This window comes from Chiloscyllium plagiosum, unplaced genomic scaffold (genome assembly GCF_037043375.1).
Source record: "Chiloscyllium plagiosum isolate Xiang-an unplaced genomic scaffold, Cpla_swu_hap1 HiC_scaffold_12, whole genome shotgun sequence".
NCBI lineage: Eukaryota > Metazoa > Chordata > Chondrichthyes > Orectolobiformes > Hemiscylliidae > Chiloscyllium > Chiloscyllium plagiosum.
The window spans coordinates 38,084,092-38,108,222 of NW_028270150.1; the positions used below are offsets into that span (position 1 = coordinate 38,084,092).

The 24,131-nt window shown below is 42.1% G+C and overlaps 1 protein-coding gene across 6 annotated transcripts in view; it reads right to left on the reverse strand.

Moving 5' to 3' along the window:
• LOC122555272 (NXPE family member 3-like) overlaps positions 1–19,519 on the reverse strand; it is a 54,571-nt gene extending 35,052 nt beyond the window's left edge. The window contains exons 1-6 of one of the 6 annotated variants that reach the window (XM_087992387.1): positions 19,415–19,506; positions 16,446–16,605; positions 12,753–12,864; positions 12,421–12,504; positions 6,359–6,498; positions 1,841–1,989 (exon numbers count right to left, since the gene is read on the reverse strand). In XM_087992387.1, coding sequence (XP_087848513.1) covers positions 1,841–1,954 — 114 coding nt within the window. In that variant the 5' untranslated portion in view covers positions 1,955–1,989; positions 6,359–6,498; positions 12,421–12,504; ... (1 more) ...; positions 16,446–16,605; positions 19,415–19,506. Of the gene's footprint in view, positions 1–1,840; positions 1,990–6,358; positions 6,499–12,420; positions 12,656–12,752; positions 12,865–16,445; positions 16,606–19,414 lie in introns of those variants that run through there. The other 5 variants (XM_043701098.2, XM_043701097.2, XM_043701099.2 and 2 more) reach the window with 5 other exon arrangements.
• Positions 19,520–24,131: the final 4,612 nt, after the last annotated feature.

Sequence of the window (24,131 nt, forward strand, 5' to 3'; positions counted from 1 at the left end):
CTAAGTCGCATGCCAGGTTTCATTCTGGGATCTGACTTGGTATTATCATCAGCTGGTATCATAACAAGAAACAATGTGGCCAAAATGAGGAGAAATCTTTGCCATAATTGAACAAAGTGGTTGCAAAGAGCCAATTTGGTCTGAATGGACCAAAAGAGAAGTTGCCAAAGCACAGAAAACTTATGGAAAAGCCAAACAGCACCTAGCAAAGCAAAAATCAGAGGTATTTTAGAGTTTACTGTGTCAAAGACAAATATGAAATGTTGCCGCGTATCAGCTTGAATGGGTGCTGTTGGAAGTTCATCTTAAATTTAAGCAAGATTGTTAAAAATAGTTCATTAAGCAAGTTTGTTAAAGAAAGGCAAGAAATATGAATGGATAAAAGAAAGTCAGAGGGTCTTAGAAAGCTTGAAAGCTTTATTAACTACCACACTGAATTCCATGATGTCAAATTATGGGGAAAAACTGATACTACAAAAGTTTGGTGTAAACCAGTACCTGGTGGAAATACACAGCAGGTGTCAGAGACTCTGTGCACAGAGAAACAAAGTTAATGCTTCACATGGAACGTGAGGCTTATACAGGAACTTGATCTTGTACTTATCTATTTTACACCAGATATTCAAGCAGCTCTCGATCTTTTCAATTCTACATCCAACTTTATCTCTCCTTGAGAATAGTGAATTCACATCAACCTATGCCTGATTAGTTTCACTTCCCTTACATATTGAAGGCAAATCAAATCAAAGCAGGACTTATACACTTAATGGTAAGGTCCTGGGGAGTGTTGCTGAACATAGGGACCTTGATATGCTAGTTCTCAGTTCCTTGGTAGATAGAATAGTGACGAAGGTGTTTGGTACACTTGTCTTTTCTGGTCAGTGCATTGAGAATAAGAGTTGGGAGGTCACGTTGTGGTTGTACAGGACATTGGTTAGGGCACTTTTGGAATACTGCATGCAATTCTAGCCTCCCTGCTACAGGAAGGATGTTGTGAAAATTAAAAGGATTCAGAAAATACTTACAAGGATGTTATCAGGGTTGGAGAGTTTGAGCTATAGGGAGAGGCTGAATAGACTGGGGCTGTTTTCCCTGAAGGGTTGGAGGCTGTGGGGACTCAAACTCTCCCAGTTTGAGTCCCCACAAGACTCAAACTGGGAGAACCTCAGCCCTTGATTTAAGAGGCAGTATGTGAAATAATTAAGATAGTATTTAGCAATTGAAATGCCTGGGCCTAAGAGACAAACTATTCCATTTTTAAATAATATTACCGTGAACCTTAGTGAACATGTTGTGACATGGGAGGCAGTTCAGAGGAGGTTCAGTAGGTGGATCCCAGACATGAGGGGTTTGTCATATGAAGAGAGATTGAACAGTCTAGGCCTATACTCTCTGGAATTCAGAAGCTTGAGGGGAGATCAAATTGAGGTACTCAAGATGATAAAAGGTGTAGATAAAATAGACGTGGAGTGGATGCTTCCTTTTGTGGGGCGTTCTAGGACAAGAGGTCATAGTCTTGGATAACGGTAGCAAACTTAAAACGAGTTGAGGAGAAAGCACTTCTCCCAAAGTGATGTCAATGTATGGAATTCAACACCCGAAAGTGTGGTGGATACTGAGACAGTGAATAAACGTAAGGAGGAGTTAGACAGATTTTTAATTGGTAATGGGTTGAAGGGATATGGTGAGAAGGCAAGGAAATGGGGGTGAGGAGCATATCAGCCATGATCGAATAGTGGAGCAGACTTAATGGGCCAGATGGTCTAATTCTGCTCCTAAATGAGCTTTTGAACCTACAATTAGTTTTCTCTAAATATGTTGATGATACCAGTTTACATACCATTATGCCATACAAATTCAGCACCAGGAGCAGTAGAGCCATCAATACCAGCACTGTGAAGTGGGAGGGACGTATGGAGAAGGGAAGAGATTTTCTTGTACTTTGTTTATCCATATTGAAAGTTCACAATGCACTCGCTTGTTGTAAATCTGTAACAAAAATTAAATTTCATAACAATTTATGACTAAATTGGATATTCTTCATTGAAGGATCCTGAGGGAGTTTAATTTCACAAAATGCCCCAGAAAGGAAAGCCATGCTGGAGAACTGGAGACTGTGAAATGCGGCAGCAAAATGGAGACAGGGACAAGGGAGATAATTACAGATGAGTCACTATTATTTCAGCTCTCACTAAAAATCAAACCATAATCACAGTGAAACACAAACTCTCAGGGCCAGTAAACATTGATTACAGGGAAGTAAATAGAGAGAAAAGACAATGTGACTGGTGCAAAGATCAAAGGGAAGAATGAGGAGAGAATGAGGGGTATGGTGGCAGAGACATTGGAGAACTGTGGGTCTTACCAGTGAGAGAATGTGAGGAGGGTTCATTCTGGCTGACTATTGGGTAGCTCAAGATCCGACCAACTGAGGATCATAAGACATTTCCATTTGATATGGTCGTTGCCTGGAAAGTGTGTGTCATGAATGTTACTGGCTAATTTTCAGCCCAAGCCTGGATATTGCCCAGTTCTCATTGAATGTTGACATGGACGGCTTCAATGGCTGAAGAGTCATGAATGGTGCAATCAGGACTAACATTCCCACTTTTGACCTTGGGTGGTGAGAAAGTCATTGATATTGGCCAGTCCTAACACACTACCCTGAGTACGCCTGCAGTGATGTTCTTGGACTGAGATGATTGACTTCTGCCAAACAGAACCAGTTTCTCAAGGTAAACATTATGTCACCTTTTTATTCATGTGTTACCTCTTTTGATGTTTTCTGAAGACAGTCCAGGGCTTTCTTATTCTTCAGAGAGAGAGAGAGAGAAATACTCCTTGTCCTTGACCTAAAAGAGCAACCCCTAGTTATAAAACATTACCCCATATATCTCTGGAGTGATCTACAAATATATTTTCCATATCCCTTTCTCAAGACCATTCTGGATATTATTTACTAAAGCCAACCATCACTTATTTAAGGACCAGCAGAAACTAGCCTGGTATGTCCAACGAGGTATATCCTCACAGATACTCCACTCCTTCCAGGTACCAAATGAGTAAATGCTCTCTGAACCACCTCAAACACACCATTACCTAAAATTGGAGTCCAAAAGTTCATGCAGTAACCAAAATGTTGCCTCACAAATGCCTTGTACACCTGAAACACACCCTTATTTTTATGTTTAATCCTCTCACAATAAAGGAGAAGATCCCATTAGGTAGGATCTTCTTGATTTGGTGCTATCGCTGTGAACTACTTAATTGTGACCCAAAGGCATCTCTATCCCTATACAACTCAGAATTCTGCAGTCAGTCTCAATTTCACTACTATTCTGCCATTCCTGTCAACTGAATTACTTCACATTTTCCCACATTATTCTCCATCTGCCAGTTTGGGTGCCATTTAAAAAATTCAGCTTTCACGCCTTTGCTCCATTCATTGAAGTCTTGATGTAATATATAAAAATTTGAAGCTCCAGCACAGAGCCCCGAGAGACTCTACTCATCATATCCTACCAATCAGACAAAGACCCATTTGTGCACACTCTCTGTTAGTCGCAAGCTCTTGTGGGTCAATCACAGGAGCACTATATTAAAATTAGGTCCCTTTTTAGGACAGAGACGAGAAAATTTCTCTCAGAGTATTGGGTTTTTGGAATTTTAAGTTGTAACAATAAGAGCAGCATGAATGGGTGGAGTCAGGCTCCCACAAATCCAGGGTTTTAGTTTAGCTTTCAGTGAGGTGTTGGGGATTGGAGGATGGCCATAGAAGCGGTCTCTCACTTTCCCTTTTAGAGCTAAAAGTTTGGGATCTCTCTACTGCCAGAATCACATGTGAGACAGTCTATTTTACAGACTTTGCCTTTGTCAATGATGTGATTACGGGATCTACTTTATGGGAACCATTGGTGTTCAGTAATTAAATTATTCTGCTTTGTTTTCCAATAGGGCTCACTCTTTTGTTTGTATTTTAACAATTGAGTAAGAATAACATGTGTACTGCTTAAAGCTCTGTGTTTAACCAATTAAATTACACTTGCCTTGAAAGAAGATAAAAGTTAGGATCCTGACTATCTTCTTTGGGATATATTTGACGAGGGTTTGGTCTGGTCCATAATAACACAAACAGATCAGCTATGATCTTATTGAAGCAGGCATACACAGCCAAATTGCCTTCTCCTGCTACTAAGCTGCATAAGGATCATTCCAAGCAAAGTTGAAACCTGCCTTCGACTTCTGGTATGGAAATACTATTTAATCCTTCGAGTTTAAAAATCTAAATTTCCCAAACATAGCCCATTAAGTGTTGGTTCAACAACAATGGGGCAGCACGGCGGCTCAGTGGTCAGCATTGCTGCCTCACACCACCAGGGACCCGGGTTTGATTCCAGCCTCAGGTGACTGTCTGTTGGTGTTTTCACATTCTCCATGTGTGTGTGTGGGAAGGTGGGGGGAGGGGTTTCCTCCAGGTGCCCTGGTTTCCTCCCACAATCCAAAGATGTGCAGATCAGGTGAATTGGCCATGCTAAATTGCCTGTAGTGTTAGGTGCATTAGTCAGGGAGTGGATTACTCTTCAAAGGTCATATGGACTTGTTGGGCCAAAGAGCCTGTTTCCATACTATAGGGAATCTAATCAGCAAGCAGCCAGTAAACATACTATGCAGGGAAAAGGACAGGTTGAAGTCCAAGTGGGATCATACCAATATTAGTTTTCAGAGATTTGAAATCTGCATAAATTGGCTATCATGGAGTCTCATCAGCAAACCATGCAAACAGACAAGGACTTTTTCACGCAACAAGCAGATGACTGAACTGTGGAGCTTTTTGAGGTACAGAGTGCCTTAATATAGCTTAAGGTCACACCAGAATAATAGCACAAACAGATTAAAGTTAAACAAGAATTGGAGCTGTCTATCTCAAAGAAACTGCTGATATAAAAGTACAACTTATGCTATTAATCCTTGGAAACCAAAAAAGGTCAGCCTTTTCAAAAATCCCGTTGCATGATTTCATCTGATTGGCATAAAAGAAGAGCATTGACAGAGCAAAAACACTTACTTTCATGGAATATTCAGAGCTCCAAGACCATAGTGAGTGGTGAGTGTTGTAGGCAGTCCCACAATGCCCAAAGACTGTCCTGATAGGGAATGGCCATGTAAAGGAATTGCACATCCATGGTAAAGAGGAGATGGCTGGAGTCCGCAAACTGGAAATTCTGAAGCTGGTGCAAAGCATCAGAAGAATCGCGGATGTAAGTGGGCAGGGACTGGACCGGGGAGAAAAGACTGAGTCAAGGTAGGAAGAGATGAGTTCTGTGGGGCAGGAGTAGGCTGAAACAATGGATCTGCCTGGGCGGTCCTGTTTGTGTGTTTTGGGAAGGAGGTAGAAGTGAGCTGTGCAGACTTGGGGGCCAATCAGCTTGGAGGCAGTGAGATTAGATTAGATTAGATTACAGTGTGGAAACAGGCCCTTCGGCCCAACAAGTCCACACCGACCCGCCGAAGCGAAACCCACCCATACCCCTACATTTACCCCTTACCTAACACTACGGGCAATTTAGTATGGCCAATTCACCTGACCCTGCACATCTTTGGACTGTGGGAGGAAACCGGAGCACCCGGAGGAAACCCACGCAGACACGGGGAGAATGTGCAAACTCCACACAGTCAGTCGCCTGAGGCGGGAATTGAACCCGGGTCTCTGGCGCTGTGAGGCAGCAGTGCTAACCACTGTGCCACCGTGCCGCCCACCAAGGAGGAGATCATCAGATGAAATGAGGTTGGTGACCATAGTTGATACAATGGCCTGATGTTCCATGGTGGGGTCAGAGTCCAGGGAGAGATAGGAGGAGGTATCAGAGAGCTGGCACTCAGCCTCTGCAATGTAGAGGTTGGTCTGCCAGACAATACCAGCACCACCCTTATTGGCAGGCTTCATTACCAAGTCAGGAGGTAATTACAAAGAAAAGAGGTGTTGTGGGTAGCACATTAATTACCTGTAAGAGGTCATTTGTAAGGAAGGACAACTCAAGCCAAAATATAATAAATGTTTTTACTGTCCTGGATTGCATAAGGATGTTATTGAATTTTGCAGGATATGTAATACATGCTAGTGAACCGAAAAACCTCAGGCACTGACAATACCAATCTCCGCATTTGTGGCACCGTATACAAGGGTGTGAATTGATTGCGTATGATAAAAACGGTAAACACAAGGAGTGCAGATGCTAGAAACCAGAGTCTAGATCAGAGGGTACTGGAAAAGCACAGCTGGTCAGGCAGCATCCGAGGGGCAGGAAAATCGATGTTTCGGGCAAAAGCCCTTTATCAGGAATAGAGGCAGGATACCTACCTAAAACAAACAGTGGGAATCAGTATTTGTTGACAATGACTGATGTATCCACTTGATTTTTAGAAGCCATTCCATTATGCAGCATTACAGCTCAAAGGCTTTAGATGAGTTTCTAAATTTTTCCACGAGATACAGATTACCTATGGAGATACAATCAGATCAAGGGTCCAACTTTACATCAAACTTATTCAAGAAAGTTATGAATAGCTGGAAATAAAACAATTCAAATCTATTGCGTATCATACAGAATCGCAGGTAGCATGAGAATGGTGGCACCAAACTTTAAAAACTATTTTGAGGGCTTATAGCTAAGATGATCCAGAAGATTGGGATAAAGGAATTCCATTTGTACTTTTCACAATTACAGGTGTACCAATAAATCTACCTCATTCAGTGAATTTGAATTAGATTTTGGGCATGATAAGAGAGGACCACTGAAATTAATTAAGGAGAAATTGGTGAGACAGAGGTCAGGGACGACATATTAGGACTGTGTGTCAAATTTTAAAGGAGAGTTTAAATAGAGTGGGGAAGTTGGCTAGACAGTATTTAGAAATAGAAATGTGTTGCTGGAAAAGCTCAGCAGGTCAGGCAGCATCTAGGGAACAGGAGAATCGACGTTTCGGGCATTAGCCCTTCTTCAGGGCTGAAGAAGGGCTAATGCCCGAAACGTCGATTCTCCTGTTCCCTAGATGCTGCCTGACCTGCTGCGCTTTTCCAGCAACACATTTCCATCTCTGATCTCCAGCATCTGCAGACCTCACTTTCTCCTCAGTATTTAGAAATAACACAGCATGTGATGAAACAGGAAGCAGGCAAGAAATCAAAAATCCGCAATTTTGTTCGCAGATACGAAGTGTTAGTGTTACTTCCAGGGGTAGGTGAACCTTTAAGAACAAGATTTACTGGGCCTTATCAAATCAAAAGGAAATTGATTGAGGTGATAAGGATGTCAGATAGGAAGAAACCTCACAGAGTGTGCCTTGTGAATATGCTCAAAAGGTACTTTGATAGGGAAGGAGAGAAAAAGGAGAATGCGTTACTGGTTACAACACAGAGTGAAGAATCTTCAGATGATTCCGAATTGGTCTTCCCTCAAATTAGATTAGACAATGAGAAAGTTGTCAAAAAATAGGAAAAAATATTGGGTTACCATCCAGAGGAAAATCAAAATGATCTGATATGGTTATTACAGTCATGTGGGGAGATTTATGGGAATACGCTGTGAAGTACTTAGCCAATTATGGATGATGCTGTTCCAATTAAGCAACATCCTTACTGATTTAATCCTCTAAGGTTGACACAAGTTCAAATAGAGATTGAACGCATGCTCAAAGAAAGCGTACGTGAAGTGAGTTACAGTGAATGGAGCTCACCCGTAGTAATGGTACCATTACTATGAAGAGTAAACAGGCAGGAGACTGGAAAAACACAGCAAGCCAGGCAGCATTAGGAGGTGTGGAAGTCAAGAGTTTGGGTGTAACTTTTCTTCAGGACTGGGGTGGATGTGGGGGTGCTGCAAATACAGGGGGTGAAGGGCATAGTTGAAGACAGAGGATATGACCTGGTTGGTCAATGGGATGAATAAATCTGGTTGGTGGCAGGGAACAGTGGCAGTGAGGAGGAGGAGTTCAGAAGGGAGTCAGGAATGGGAGGGAGATTATTTGAAATTGGAGAACTCAATGTTAAGTCCTCTATGCTGTAGAGTGCCCAGGCGGAAGATAAGGTGTGGTTCCTCCAATAGGCACAGTAGTTTATTTTGACAATAGAGGAGGCCAAGGATGGTCATGTCGGAAAGGGAGTGGTTGGGGAATTGAAATGGGCAGTGACTGGGAGGCCCGGTTGGCCCCTGTGGCCTCGACTGCAATATTCAGTGAGCCATTCACTCAGTTTCCGTTTGGTCTCCCCGACGCACATTGAGAGAACCTGATGCAGTAAACTAGGTTCGAAGAGAAGCAGGTGAACCTCTGATTTTCCTGGAAGGACTGTTTGGTGCCCTGGATGGAGGGGAGGGAGGTGGTGTATTGGTAGTTTTGGCATTTTTCTGCTTGCAGGGGAAGGCACCTGGGGCTTCAGTGGTGGGGGTGGCGTGAACCAAGGACGTTCGGAGGGAACGGTCCTTGTGGAAGGCGGAGAGGGGTGGGGAAAGGAAGATGTTCTTGGGGGTGGGCTCTATTTGGAGTTGGCAAAAATGTTTGAGGATGATGTGTTGGATGTGGAGATTGTTGGGGTGGTCGGTGAGGATAAGGGATCTCTGTCCTTATTCTGCTGAGGAGGGTGCTTAGAGCAGTGGAACTGGGAATAGAGGTGTGAGGCAGAGGGCTGTCTGGATGATGGATGGAGGAAATGTGCATTGTTCAAAATAGGTGGACATCTGGGATAGTCGTGAGTGGAATGTCTCCTCGTCCGAGCAGATGTAGCGGAGGCGGAGGAATTCTGAGAATGAGATGGAGTTCATGCAGGATACTGGGTGGGAGGAGGTGTAGTCCAATCCCGATTTCACCATCCTGCTCCTGTCTATCCCTTTATTTGCAGCTCCCCACATGCCCACCCCCAGTCCTGAAGAAGGGTTACACACGAAACGTCGTCTTTCTACACCTCCTGATACTGCCTGTCTTGCTATGTTCTTCCAACCTCCTGTCTGTTTACACTGGGTTCCAGCATCTGCAGTTTTATTTTGTCTTATGACTTATGAAGAGGGTGGTAGGACAATTCCTGCCATTTAGTGGGTTTTATCGGTAGTTCATACAAAATCTTCATGGTGTGGTTGGTCCATTGACTGACTTATTGAAGAAATACAGAAAAATTCAGTGGAAGGAGGACTGTCAGAAGGCATTTGACAGCCTGAAAGATGTGTTAACCACTGCCCAAGTGTTCACCACAACCAATTACATATTGCCATTCAAGGTGGCTATTGATGTGATAATGTGGGTGTCAGTACTGAACTCGTGCAAGACGATGATGAGAAGATAAAAAGACCTATTGGTATTTTTCCAGAAAATTGAATGATCGTCAATGAAAATATCGCACAATTTTGATCTTGGTCTTAGCGTTACAACATTTCAACATTGATTTTGCCAGTAAAGTCTCTGAGATATTTGTACATCCTAATCAAAACTCATTAAAGTTTTTGGAGAAATTTAAAATTCCAGACTGTTTTGATGGTGCTTTATTATTGCAAGTAGTGTACTAATAGTGTAAGATTAAGGGATTTTAAAAATGATGCCATCTTTGTATATTGATTTTTTTTTAAATGGGTGAGGTGTGACGATGCTGTGGCTTTAAGAAGTTATTTTGTTCTGGTTATTTTGAAGAGAGGTTGTAAGGCAGGAGAGATAAGCAGCCTACCAAAACCACAAGAGTAAGCAGCTTGTGAGGCCTTGAGGTGCTTTTCAATGTTTCAACAATAGAAGCAGCCTGGATGGGTGTGACCAGCTCTCTCAGACCAGGATTTATAAATTTTAGTTTTTTAGCTTGAAGCAGTTGCTGTTGTCGATCTCAAAGAAGTGGAAGCAGTTTTTCCCCCTCTCAATTACAGTCAAAAGCTGAGGGTTCTCTTCCTAGGCTGCTCGATTGTACGTAAGACATAATCTGTTTTTCTAAATTTGTCTTTTAGCCAAAGGACGTGTTTATGGGATATTAGCATATTGGAACAGAAATAGGTACTGTAACTGTTACTCTGTTAAATTTTCCAATAGACTTAAGTTATTCTAAATTCCTGTTTCTTTAATTGCGTTTTAACTATAGTGTTTAAATAAATTTGTTTTGCTTAATTTTGAGAGTTTGACCAGTCACATTGCTTCTGGAACATGATACTTTATATTTGCCTTTAAAATATGAAAAGGCAACCTTCTTAAAATATTTTAGGGGGTGTTCTGGTCTGGTCCATAATATTGTTCACAGGTCTGTCCAAATGTCTTTTGAATGTTGCAATTGTGCCTGCTTCTACCACTTTTTCTGCCATCTTGTTCCATTCCCACACCTCCTTCCCTGTGAAAAGGTTGACCCTCAGATTCCCTTTAAAACTTTTCCCCTTTCATCTTCAATGTATACCCTCCAGATTTGAATTCCCAAACCCTGAACAAAATACCTTGCATATTCACCTTATCTATGCCCCTCATGATCTTATCAACGTCTATACAGTCATCCCTCAGCCTCTGATGTCTCAGCCTATCCAGCCTGTTTTTATAACTCAATCCCTCCAGTCACTGTAACATGGTGGTAAATTTATTCAGTACCCTATCCAGTTTAATAATATCCTTCCTACAGCAGGGTGACCAGAAATTGTATGCAGTATTCCAAAACTGGTCTCACCAACGTCTTCAACAGCCGTAACATGATGTTCACAACTTCTACACTTAATGCTCTGACTAATGAATGCAAGCACTGTCACTTCACTACCCTGTCCACCTGTGACTCCAACTTCAAGGAGCTATGGCTCCCCACCCCTAGGTCCCTATGTTTAATAACATTCCCCAGTGCTCTCCATTAGCTGGGTAAACCCTGCCCTGGTTTGCCTTACCAAAACACAACACCTCGCATTGATCAAAATTGAGCATCATCTGCCATTTCTCGGCCCATTGACCTATCTGACCAAGAGATCACTTTGGGAAATCAGCTTCTTCACTGCCCACTATCAGTTTGGTATCATCTGCAAACTTACAAACCATACCTCCTATAGTTTCATGTCTTTGAAATGTCGTAACTGTACCTGCATCAAACTTAATCAAATTTGTAAGACACAATCTCCCACAACCAATGCCAAACTGACTATTCCTAATCAGTCTTTGCCTTTCCAAATGCATGTAAATCCTGTCTCTCAGAATCCCTCCACCAACTTCTCCAATGCCAACATCCAGCTGACTTGGTCTGTAATGCCCTGGCTTTTCCTTGCAGCCTTTCTTAAACAATGGAACAACATTAGCCACCTCCAAACCTTTGGCACTTCACCCATGGCTGTTGATGAAACTAATCTCTTTACAAGGGACCTTGCAATCTCTTCCCTAACTTCCCATAATGTTATGGAGATACCTGATTAGGTCTTGGGGATTTATTGATTTTTATGCATTTTAACAGCTCAAGCACCTTTTCAAGACATCACTATTCATTTCTTCCAATTTCCCTTGCTTCCATGTCTTTCTCCACACTAAATAGTGGTGTTCAATATTTGTTTAGTATCTCACTCATCTCCTGTGGTTCCACACATAAACAGCCTTGTTGATCTTGAATGGACCCTATTCCCTACTTAGCAACTCTTTTGCCATTAATGTACATGGAGAATTTATTAGGATTTTCCATAACTTTATGTGACAAAGCAATCACATGCCCCCTTTTAGCCTTCCTGATTTCCCTCTTTTGTACACTCCTACTCCCCCTATACTCCTACAGGGATTCACTTCATCCCAGTGTCCAGACCTGACATATGTATCTTTCTTTATCTTGACCAGAGCCTCAATATCTCTAGTTGTCCAATGTTCCCTCCACCTTCCAGCTTTCCCCTTCACATTAACAGGAATACACTGTCTCTCAACTCCCGTTATTTCATTTTTGAAAGCCTCCCACATGCCAGACGTCCCTTTAACTGCAAATAGCCTCCTCCAATCAACTTTTGAACACTGGTGTCTGATACCATCAAAGTTGGTCTTGCTCTAATTTAGAACTGCAACTTTCAGATCAGACCTACCCTTTTATGGAATTGTGGAACAAATGCACAAATTCATCCGAGGATTACAATGGTCTCCCCTGTCTTGGTTGGCATTCAAATGTTATAGATTTTACATCGAACATTCCTGATTTATGGCACCGGGAGATGGTGGTGATGATTCAGAAACCAGGAACAATTAGGTCAGAGACCTCAATTGAAGGAGCTAATGGTAAAGATGGTTTAACCCTTTGCCTTTACAAACCTAAGCTGAATATCTGGCAACTATTGATATGTTATGGAGCATAAAGGACAAGGATGACACCACAGTATTGGCTACCTTAGGCCAAGGGGCCAAAAGTGAGTACTACTAGGGAAATTTAGATTTTAATATTCTAAAGGTTAGATGTTACTTGCTTACTCTAAGTAGAAGGAGGTTTCAACTTTGTATAGATTCATGTTCAAGCAGCTTACAGACTTGTGTCAGGAGGATCCCTGTAGACACCTACATAAACAGGAGTCAACATTAATGAAAATATTTGGAGATGGTCTTGAGAGGAGACACTACAGGACAGACACTTTCAAGGGAAGAGACAGCAATATTTACGGTGAGATTGATTGTTCACTCCCTGACTGGGTCAAGGAGACCCTAGAACATTAACCTTTGGCACAGAGGGATGTTAGTTTTATTATCATGTATGGAGAAAGAGTTGAATACGGATAAGAGGATGCAAATACCGTAGGATACTCAACTTTTCTGTAAGCTTTAGAGCTTTATGTTGGTCTAATAACTGAGGCAGATCTCTCCTTGCGTCGCTCAGATAAAAATCATAAAATCTTATACTCTGTCTCCAGAAATAGATTACTGAAAAACCAAGACAACAGTTATGTTTGAAGTTTCACTCTGTCTCAAGTTCATGCGGCTGTACTCTTTGTGTTATTTAAAAATATATTGCTGACAGTCGGCTTCTTTCAATTTTGCAAATAAAGAGGTTTCAAGGATATTTTGAGGCAGGTATGATAATGGAAGATTTTAATTTGTGTGGATTTCAACTTAAGGAGGTGGAAATGTTAACAATTTAAACAAACAGCAGTGTAACAAGGGAAGATGGGTGATTGGTAGAAATAAGGGTTAAGTTAGAACATAGGACATTACAGCGCAGTACAGGCCCTTGGGCCTTGATGTTGCGACGCCCTGTCATACGAAGCTGAAGCCCATCCCATCTACACTAGTCCACGTACGTCCATTTGCCTGTCCAATGACGACTTAAACTTGGCAGGCAAAGCATTCCATACCCTCACTACTCTCTGAGTAAAGAAACTACCTCTGACATCTATCTTATACTATCTCCCCTCACTTTAAAGTTGTGTCTCCTCGTGTTTGCCGTCCCCATTCTTGGAAAAAGGCTCTCCCTGTCCACCCTATCTAACCCTCTGATTATCTTGTATGTCTCTATTAAGTCACCTCTCAACCTCCTTCTCTCTAACGAGAACAGCCTCAAGGCCCTCAGCCTTTCCTCGTAAGACATTCCTTCCATACCTGACAACATCCTAGTAAATCTCCTCTGCACCCTTTCCAAAGCTTCCACATCCTTCTTATAAAGCGGTGACCAGAACTATACATAATACTCCAAGTGTGGCCGTGCCAGAGCTTTGTACAGCTGCAGCATAACCTCCGGGTGCCGGACCTTAACCCCTCTATTAATTAAGGCCAAAACACTGTATGCCTTCTTAACAACCCTGTCAATCTGGGTGGCAACTTTCAGAGATTAGATTAGTTTTTTTAGATTAGATTAGATTAGCTTACTTACAGTGTGGAAACAGGCCCTTCGGCCCAACAAGTCCACACCGACCCGCCGAAGCGCAACCCACCCATACCCCTACATTTACCCCTTACCTAACACTAGGGGCAATTTAGCATGGCCAATTCACCTGACCTGCACATCTTTGGACTCTGGGAGGAAACCGGAGCACCCGGAGGAAACCCACACAGACACGGGGAGAACGTGCAAACTCCACACAGTCAGTCGCCTGAGGCGGGGAATTGAACCCGGGCCTCTGGCGCTGTGAGGCAGCAGTACTAACCACTTTGCCACCGTGCCGCCCACCAACCCTCTGATTATCTGTGTAGATGGACACCAAGATCTCTGTGCTCATCTGCACTTCCAAGAATCTTACCATTAGCCCAGTACTTTGCATTCCGATTACTCCAGCTAAAGTGTATCACCTCATACTTGTCCACATTAAACTCCATTTGCCACCTCTCAGCCCAGCTCTAACTATGTCTCTGCAACCTACTACATCCTTCGTCACTATCCACAACTCCACCGACCTTAGTGTCGTCCGCAAATTTACTAACCCACCCTTCTAAGCCCTCATCCAGGTCATTTATAAAAATGACAAACAGCAGTGGACCCAACACCGACCCCTGCGATACGCCGCTAGTAACTGGACACCAAGATGAACATGTTCCATCAACTACAACCCTCTGTTTTCTTTCAGCAAGCCAATTACTGATCCAAACTGCTATGTCTCCCACAATCCCATTCCTCCGCATTTTGTATAATAGCCTACTATGGGGAATCTTATTGAACGCCTTGCTGAAATCCATATACACCACATCAACCGGTTTACTCTCATCTACCTGTTTGGTCACTTTGTCAAAAAAGTCAATAAGATTCGTTAGGCACAACCTACCCTTCACAAAACCGTGCTGACTGTCCTTGATCAGATTATTCTTTTCTAGATGGTTATCAATCCTATCTCTTATAACCTTTTCCAACATTTTACCAACAACTGAAGTGAGACTCACTGGTCTGTAATTACCAGGGTTGTCTCTACTACCCTTTTTGAACAAGGGAACCACATTTGCCATCCTTCACTCCTCAGGCACTATTCATGTAGCCAATGATGATTTGAAGATCAATGCCAAAGGCTTGGCAATCTCTTCCCTTGCTTCCCAGAGGATCCTAGGATAGATCCCGTCTGGCCCAGGGGATACTCTGCAGTATTTCTAATACCTCTTCCTTGTGAACCTCAATCTCTTCAAGTCTAGATGCAAGTATCTCTGTATCTTCCTCGCCAACATTTTCATTTTCTATAGTGAACACAGTCGAAAAACATTTATTTAGTGCTTCCCCTATCTCCTCTGACTCCACACACAACTTCCCACTATTATCCTTGATTGGCTCTAATTTAACTCTCGTCATTCTTTTATTCCTGACATACTATGGAAAGCCTTAGGGTTAACCCTGATCCAATCCGCCAACAACTTCTCATGTCTCCTTCTGGCTCTTCTGAGCTCTCTTTTTAGGTCTTTCCTGACTTCCTTGTAACCCTCACGCGCCTTAACTGAGTTTTCACATTTTGTCCTAACATGAGCCTTCTTCTTCTTCTTGACCAGGGATTCCACTTCCTTAGTAAACCGCGGCTCACGCGTTCTATATCTTCCTCCCTGCCTGACAGGTACATACTTATCTTGGACACACAGGAGCTTTTCCTTGAGTAAGCTCCACATTTTTAATCCCCTGCAGTTTCCTTCCCCATTCTACGCTTCCTAAATCATTCCTAATTGCATCGTAATTTCCCTTCCCCCAGCTGTAACTCTTGCTCGGTGGAGTACACTTATCCCTTTCCATCACTAAAACCTGACAGAATTGTGATCGCTGTCTTCAAAGTGCTCACCTACTTCCAAATCTAACACCTGGCCATGCTCGTTACCCAGTACTAAATCTAAAGTGGTTTCGCCCCTTGTTGGCCTGTCTACATACTATGTCAGGAAGCCCTCCTGCATACACTGGACAAAAACTGATCCATCTATAGTACTCGTACTGTAGTGATCCCAGTCAATATTTGGTTAGTTGAAGTCCCACATGACAACTACCCTGACTCTTTCACTCCTATCGAGAATCATCTTTGCTATCCTTTAGTTCTCATTGACAATCTTGCTTTTGATAATAGAGGTCCCGTTTATAGAATCTCAGCAAACAGCAGGAATCAGATCCTAAATCCACAGAGATTATTGTCTGTGTTAAATAGCTTTTCCCTACATAAACTTAATCATTTGAGCATTTAATAATGTTCTGCAGCATTTGAAAAGGTTAGCACCAATATAAACAGAAAAAAAATTACTCAGCAATAAACCAAAGTCCTTAGTTTCTGTAATAAAATCAGTGGTTATAACACAGCCACACCCAAAACAATGTCAGTGTTAGGAATGAAACACTGGGCAGAACCTTACCAGGGCCTGAATATTATGGGCTCTGCTGGGAAATCTGGGAGAATCATGTCAAATGCCCAGTGAGGCCTTCCTTGACATCAGAAGCAACAAATGGCATTTTTCAATGGAGTTTCAGGAGTCAAGTTAGGATACTTGCCACCAGCAGTGAGATTCCTATTTAAAGGAAATTATTGCCTGGAGTCAGACTCATTAACAGCATATCTCACCACATTGCTGTCTTCCATCATCTTGTAAACCACACGGAAATGAAAATGGCTGTGACTTCACTAGGAGTGGGCAGGGTGAGTGCTGCTAACTGCGAGGGACAGGCTGGAACTTCAGGCAACATGGGACTCATCAAAGGACAACACCAATAAACACAGATACCTGTACAGTGAAGGTGAAACACAGATTTACAAATGTGAGTGTGTATTTACTATGCAGGGTCACTAACGTGCCCTCAGAGGATCTTCTTCTTTCTCTCCACCCTTCCCACTGTGTCTCGGTGCAGTCCCTGGGTCAGTCAGCAGTTGGAGTGGAGGGACCCTGCCATTCAACCGAACCCATTGGCCTTAGAGCTTTGGGGTAGGAGTGTTTGTGTCTAGAGGGACCAGACATGCTGAGGGTGTCCTCACCAGGGGCAACAACTCCCTTCTAGGATTGACCCGACACTGTCTGACACTGGCAGGCAGGGTGGGAGTGGAAGGCCGGTCACCTCTGGTGTGTCGAGAGAGAGGGGGGATCTCTGTGGGGACCTGTCTATGGTTCCTCCTCTGGCTGGGTGCCTACTGGCACTGCCCTGTCTCTTTGTGAGGAAGGGGCACCTGGAATAACCTCAGGGTACCTTATACCCCCATCACCTTGCTGGGATGTTGGGAGGCAATGACTGGGGCGATGGTGTGCAGCTCTGATGCATATTGAGCAGGCTGTGAAAGGGCTGGACCAGGATCTCCATGGCATCCACCAACCTGTCCATGGAGACAGCCAGAAAATCACATGCTCAAGGAAGCAATGTCTCCATGACGATACTACATTTCTGCAGCAACAGGGATTTGGGGGTGGGGGTGGAGGGAGGGCATTGATGCCCCACCAACCTACCTGCTGCCTCTAGTTATACAATTGCATGACACCATGTGCTCCCCTCCTGCCTGAGTAGGGGCCTGCTCCCCAGCGTCCTCCAAGCGCCACAAACCTGGGGCATTCCTTCCTTGGAAGAGATGTGACAGTAAAAGTGTCCAGCAGCTGGTGCTCCCTTCTCTAATCTCAATCAAAAACATTCCCCTACCCACCCCCACCTCACTAACCCGAGGTGTCAGTGTCTGAGCTGGAGGCAGGCAGGATGCAGCCTTGCCTGTGCTGCTTCTGGGGTATCCGTGCTCTCTTTTTCAGAGGTAGTGAACCATCATTGTCAGGAAGGCTAACCTACCTGCAACTTCCTGCTGACTTAATGTCCAAATTTCAACCTGCTGTCAAAAAGCTGAACATTGACTTCCTGCCCAGGTATGTTACCTCACTCATCATTCAGCATCTGTTTGCCATCTTGCTCCTTTCCTGTCTTGCAGGTCTTATACATTTTAATACATAGTTAAACTGGACATCCTGAACAATGTGGGACCTGCAAAGGAATCCTTGTAGATGCCAGGCTCCTCATATGTCCACCTGCTGTCAGGCTTGGTGAATTATTGTAAATACCATATGTATCTGTACACAACCAATACACATCACAGTCAGAAGGATGGAGATAACTAGAATTAACCTTGTGAAGATTAAGGATGTGTTTACAATTAAATAACTTAAACTTGTAAGAACAGAAAAACTCAAAAGACATGACATTCTATCCACTTCCTATGTCCCAGATAACTCAGAATAACTAAAGATCTGTGCTATGAAATAGAAGCATTGAAAATGCAAATGCTAAGACATAAGCCTAAAATTTCATACACAACCCAAAAGAGCAGTAGAGAGGTTTGCGAAAGCGTAAGAGCAAAAGAGCTGTGATGTGCAATGTAGGTTTCTAATATTAGCCCATGTAATGTTTACTACAGAGTCACAGTTGTATTGAATCACACATCTAGAAGTTTATCAGTAACCAACTGGTATCTTAATATGATATTTCAGGTTTAAATACATAATCTGGTTTATAAGGTCACTCAGATTCTTGTTACTTGATGTACATATTTGACTGGCTTACCAAATGACTGACTAGCAGGCTGACCACCAACTGTATGTACAGAGAGTAAGGTGGAGCCCTTTTCCACTGAAGCACCATGCAGTGTGATGTCACCTAGCTGTCTGAAGGACATCAAGTTTTTCTCAGATAATACAACAAACTCCAAAGAGTTGTATACTGATACCAAAATGCCAATGTTTCCGCAGTTTGATCAAAGCTGCAGACCAACAGAAATCTCTTCCTGAGGACAAACTGGAGAAAAGCAGAAAGTGGGATTGCCCTGGGTGTAGTTGGGTGACAGATGTCACAGAGCAATTATACATGAGCTACTGGCGATGTGTGAAGGTGACACAAGATGGAGGAACTGGACATGCAATGACACCAAGTCTTCTGGTAAGGGAGTCTGCAAGTTGGGCTGTGGCTCATGGAATCAAACACATTTTCCACAGAAACTGTCCCATTCTCCTTGCAGAATAATTGCAAAAATCCCAACAAATATCTTAATATTGGCAAGAAAACACTATAAATTTTATAACCTGTTGCTTCAGTTGAATGTAATTGCGTGCTCACAGAGTTTAATCTTTGTACAATGTGAGCAATAAGGAAGTTGAGATTTCTTTTGAACAATCAGATACTTTGTTTCATGTCTCATCTTAAAATGTTAACAATGAGTGTGTGGAATACTCAAAGGTTAATGTTTAATGATCAGTTTAAAGATTGTCTTCAATAACAAAAGTTGTTTTGAACATTGTTACAACGCGGGATAAACCCCTCTGCTAATTTAAACCCGACACACTGAGAAGCTCACCTCTCACTGTAATCTGTTCAATTTTGAGAGGCAAAGAACTAACCCAGAGGTCACTATTTAAAGCAAAAATTAACAATTTTATTCTTTAAGTCCAACAGAGAATATTAAAACCAACAACTATTTACAACTCCTTTCCCTTAAATCTGTGTTTACCTGTCCCTCTCCAATGCTGGTCCAATAAATTCCCTCTTACATTCACAGCAAAACCAAATTCAAACCTGGTATAGTCTTCAGATGACAAACTTTCTCTGTAGGTTCTTCTGGGTGAACTTTGATGTTCTGCTGCACCAATGACTTATGGACGTTTCCGAGAGCTATTTGGCTGGCAGTCTGTTTGTTAGCGCTTGTTGCTGTTCTTTCCCTAACTGTTCAAAATGTCTGGTTTTATACCCCATATCATGGGATCATTTAATTGGTTTGATGTCATCAAAACACTAAATTCAAATTCAATTGAAGTTTGGTATTTGGGGCATAATTTAAACTGATTGCCATTGAAAAAAACGAATTCAAATTCAGCCAATGCAAATCCACCTATTTGTTTCCAAAAGTGTTCCATGTTTACATTGTTCAGCACACTGTGCTTTTAGTCAGTCTTTGTGAGCTTCCTCCCTTTCTTAAAAGGTACAGTACACCTTCACCTTTGTTTGAAGGTGAAGGTGTACTGTATAATATTCGAATGAACCAGTGCTTCCATCACTGGTTGATTTTCTGGAGATCAAGCTGACGTGTTTTGCTGAATGGAACTTTTTTGAATGAAATTGTGTTCTTCATCATATAACACATACTGAATGATACACATGAAAAAAAAATCCTTACCTTTTCAATACAATACAATAAAACACAATATAATACAACAAAGAAGCAGGTCCTTCATCCCACCAAGCTTGTGCCAATTCCTCGTCCTTTTATAGACCCACCAGTTATTGCACACACCTGTCAATTATCCCTCTGATGTATCTAAGAAGATACGCTTTGAACATTTCTAACTTTCCTGCTTCCACCACCTCCACTGGCAGTGTGTTCCAGGCACCCACTCTCTGTGTGAAACATTTTCACCACACCTCTTCCCTAAATGCTTCACCTCACACTTTGAACCTATGCCCTTTTGTAGTTGCCTTTTCCATCCTGGAAAAAAAGCCTCCAATTATCCACCCTCTCAGAAATTTATTGACCTTGATCAGGTCAGCCCTCAGCCTCCATCTTTCCATTGAAAACAATCCACGTTCATGCACCTTTCCTCAATATTAAAATCCTTCTGTCCAAACAACATTTTGGTGAACCTTCTCTGCATAATGTCCAAAATCCATAGTTTCAACTAGAGTAGAGGTCAGGAAGGCTGAGTGGTGTGTTAGCAGTGCTATAGAATGACTGTATTTACTCATGTATAAGTCAATCTCATGTATAAGTCAGCCCCTCATTTGTTAGCCAGAAATTTGTATTTTCTATGCATTTTGCATATAAGTCGACCCTACTAAATCACATTATAAAACTCTTCCAAAGGAAACTGTATGTTCCCATTAACTTACTTTGCTGAAATTTCATAGATTTTTCAGAAAAATATCTGCTTAATGAAGAAAATAAGACAATGCTCCCTTTAATCCACTCAAATTAAACCACATTCATCCATTCATATTGGTTACTCTACTCATAATTTTTTGTTGACTATATCACATTTCCATTCATTCATAACGCTATTTAACGCACTTGGTTTGCTACAGCATGTTTTGACTCATTCATTCATTCAGACTGGTACTAAGTCTATCATTATTTATCAACTTTAAAAATCGCAAGTTACTACATTATCATATGAAATTAGAGGGAAATAGTTATTGTGGTTTAGAGCCTGGTAGGCAGTGGGAAAGCCTGTGCTTTATTGCTCTAACTATGATGAACTGACTTTATATTCCACGTTTAGTGGAATAAAACATGTCAAACTATTTGAAAGGGACATTATTGGGGAAAAGTGACAGTTCTCTCCACCCACATAGAGTTGGGGAGGGGGAATGAGTGTTAGAGTCAGGTTGAGACACCTCATTCCCTTCTGCAAGTTAAAGTGTTACTCTCAAATGCTGCAGGCAATGATGCCTGAGGCATGGTACATTGGCGAGACTAAGCAGAGGCTAAGACAATGGATGAATGGACACCACACAACAATCAGTCAGAGAACACTTCAGCGGTCCAGGACATACTACCTCAGACCTTTGGGTGGCCGTCCTCCAAGGTGGACCTCAGGGCAAGCAACAAGAAAAAGAGGCCAAGCAGAGGCTGATAGCCAAGTTCGATACCCAGGGGCTGGCCTCAACCAGCACCTTGGGTTCATTTCACACTGCAGGTCATCCCGTTGCACTATACACACACACACAGACAGACACACAGAAGCTCCTATACACACAAACTCACGCAGATCCTTTCTCATACGCTCACACATACACTCCTAAACACACCCTCTCATAGACTTGTACCCTGTTACACTCACACACATACACTCTCTCACAGACACTCATAACCCACACACACACACACATACACACACAGGTTTGTGGGGTGAACTTGTACTTGCAGAATTACATTTTACTTTGCTCAAAAACTGCATGAATCCATGTAACATTCTATAAATCCAATTTTAGATTAAAATCAGTCTGACCATTGTGGTACAGACGGCCTCACAGGGAGTTAACTCCTTCAATACCTTATCTGGGCCGACATGACACCAATTGTTAAAGTTCACTTGAGAATGTAACTTTTAAAAAAGGTTTTGCGATTTACATATGAAAGAACTGAAACCAACATGTTCATTCTAAAAGATGAGAGACTGAACAAACAATCCAGGTCTTTTTCAATTTATAATTTCAGTTACATTACACTGTAAACTTTTGCTATAAATTCTGTATCTTGCAATCTTATTCTCCACAATCACCTGACAAAGGAGCAGTGTTCCAAAAGCTAGTACTTCCAAATAAATCTGTTGGACTGTAACCTGGTGTGCATGATGTTTAACTTCCTGCAGGATGTGAGGCATTGATGACTGTCACTCATTCATTGGCGGTTGAATGAGTCACTATGTAACAAGGCCTCCCCACAGTCCCCCAGTGGCTACCCTCCCTCTTTCTTCTTCTCCTCCTCCTCCTCCCATTTCCCCACCCCACCCTCCTAATTCAACACAAGGCTACGAATCCCCAGCACCTTCCATCAGCATGACGCACAGTGTGGGGTGGGGGGGGCGGTAGACTGTCTCCAATGACATCGCTGCCTACCAATCAGAACACCTGCCTGTTTGATGGGCAGGCTGCAAGACAACCAGAGCCCGCCTACCCGAACGTCATAGAGAGATTGGAACTCCATGTACTATATCAGAGAATATTGTAAATTGAAGAAAGTTTGTGTTTCTGACTCAGGCCCAGCAGGAAGGTGGACAGTAGGAGATTAGGATTCAGTAAGATTTGGAATTCTTCTTTACACTGGATTAGTTGTGCGATCAAATCGACTTCAGTTAATAAAATGGTATTTCGAACTACAGCATGAATTTCAGCCCCTCAAAAATAATACCTCATGTCTAAGTCAACTTCCTAATTTCAGCTTTAAAAAAGTCTTCAAAATTCGACCTATACACAAGTATATACAGTAACTCATTTACATTCATTTCCCAAGGAACCAAAAATAAGTTATTTCAGCTATATCAGAAATAAATAGAAACCTTTTCTTGACTTGTACAGCTCTAACTTGTACACATTTTCCCTGGACTAATAATGATCAGCCATGAACGTATACTGTTCTGGTTCTGTGCACAGCAAAACTCTTGTGATTCTGAACATTGAGGTCTCCCACATTGTGAATTGCCAAAGAGCTGACAGGAGTGTCACACCTACCCTGATGTCGTGGCATTGAAGAATGTTAACTGATTTAAACATTTTGCAGCTAAATTTCTGTCTGATATGTTATTTTAAAAAATAGCTGTCATTTCGTTCAACTTAAAAGTTTATTGTTTAGGAACATTTAAAGGTTCAAAATTTACTTTGCTGTGCTAACTCCCCAGGCAGTAAAAGAAGAATAGTGAACCCACGAAACATTCTGTACATTTTTCTTTGAAAACACAGTATCCAACGATTCTAGTTCAAGCAGAAAGCTTTGAGTCGGCGTGGTTTACTGCTGATACAAAGGGTGCAGAGCAAAAAATCCTGGATGTAATTAGGTCAAAAGCATCTTCCCCTTCTGTACAGGAAATAAAAGCTGTTTGTTAGAATTCATTTGTGAATGAAGGAAAAGCCTACCTCAGTTATTACAATTGACTCTCTGTTGTTAACTCTTTGAAATCAGTTTTCTCAGATTTTAGACCATGTCAGTAGGGTAGTTCTCTTCAAAGAGGATTGCATGTCCAAAATTTCCAATTTGCCTATAATTTGAGTACATTCACACCAATCATCATTTAAGATAAGCAAATTTTATCATCTTGAATTAAAGATTCACTCGTGTTAAAGCAATATTTTGAAGTTCACTTTGTCTAGAAAATGAAATTCATAATATGATAACTCAAACATTGAGGTTCTGAGTCATTTTTCCAGGACTTTCCTCAAATTAAACACAACACATAGAAACAACGAAGATTGAAGCAGGAAGAGGCCATTCAGCTCTTTGAGCCTACACCACCATTCATCAATTCAATAGCCTAATTTTGCTTTCGCCCCTTAACCTTTGATATCATTCGCCTGAAGTGCTACCTCTTCAATACAGTGAATGTTTTGGCATCAACTACTTCCTGTGGTAATGAATTCCACAGGCTCACTACTCTTGGGTGAACAAATGTCTCCTCATCTCTGTCCTAAATGGTCCACCCTGAACCCTCAGACTATGACCAATGGTTCTGGACACAAAAGGAACAATGTGTCTGCATCTACTCTGTCTCGTCCTGTCAGCATTTTATAGGTTTTACAGATAATA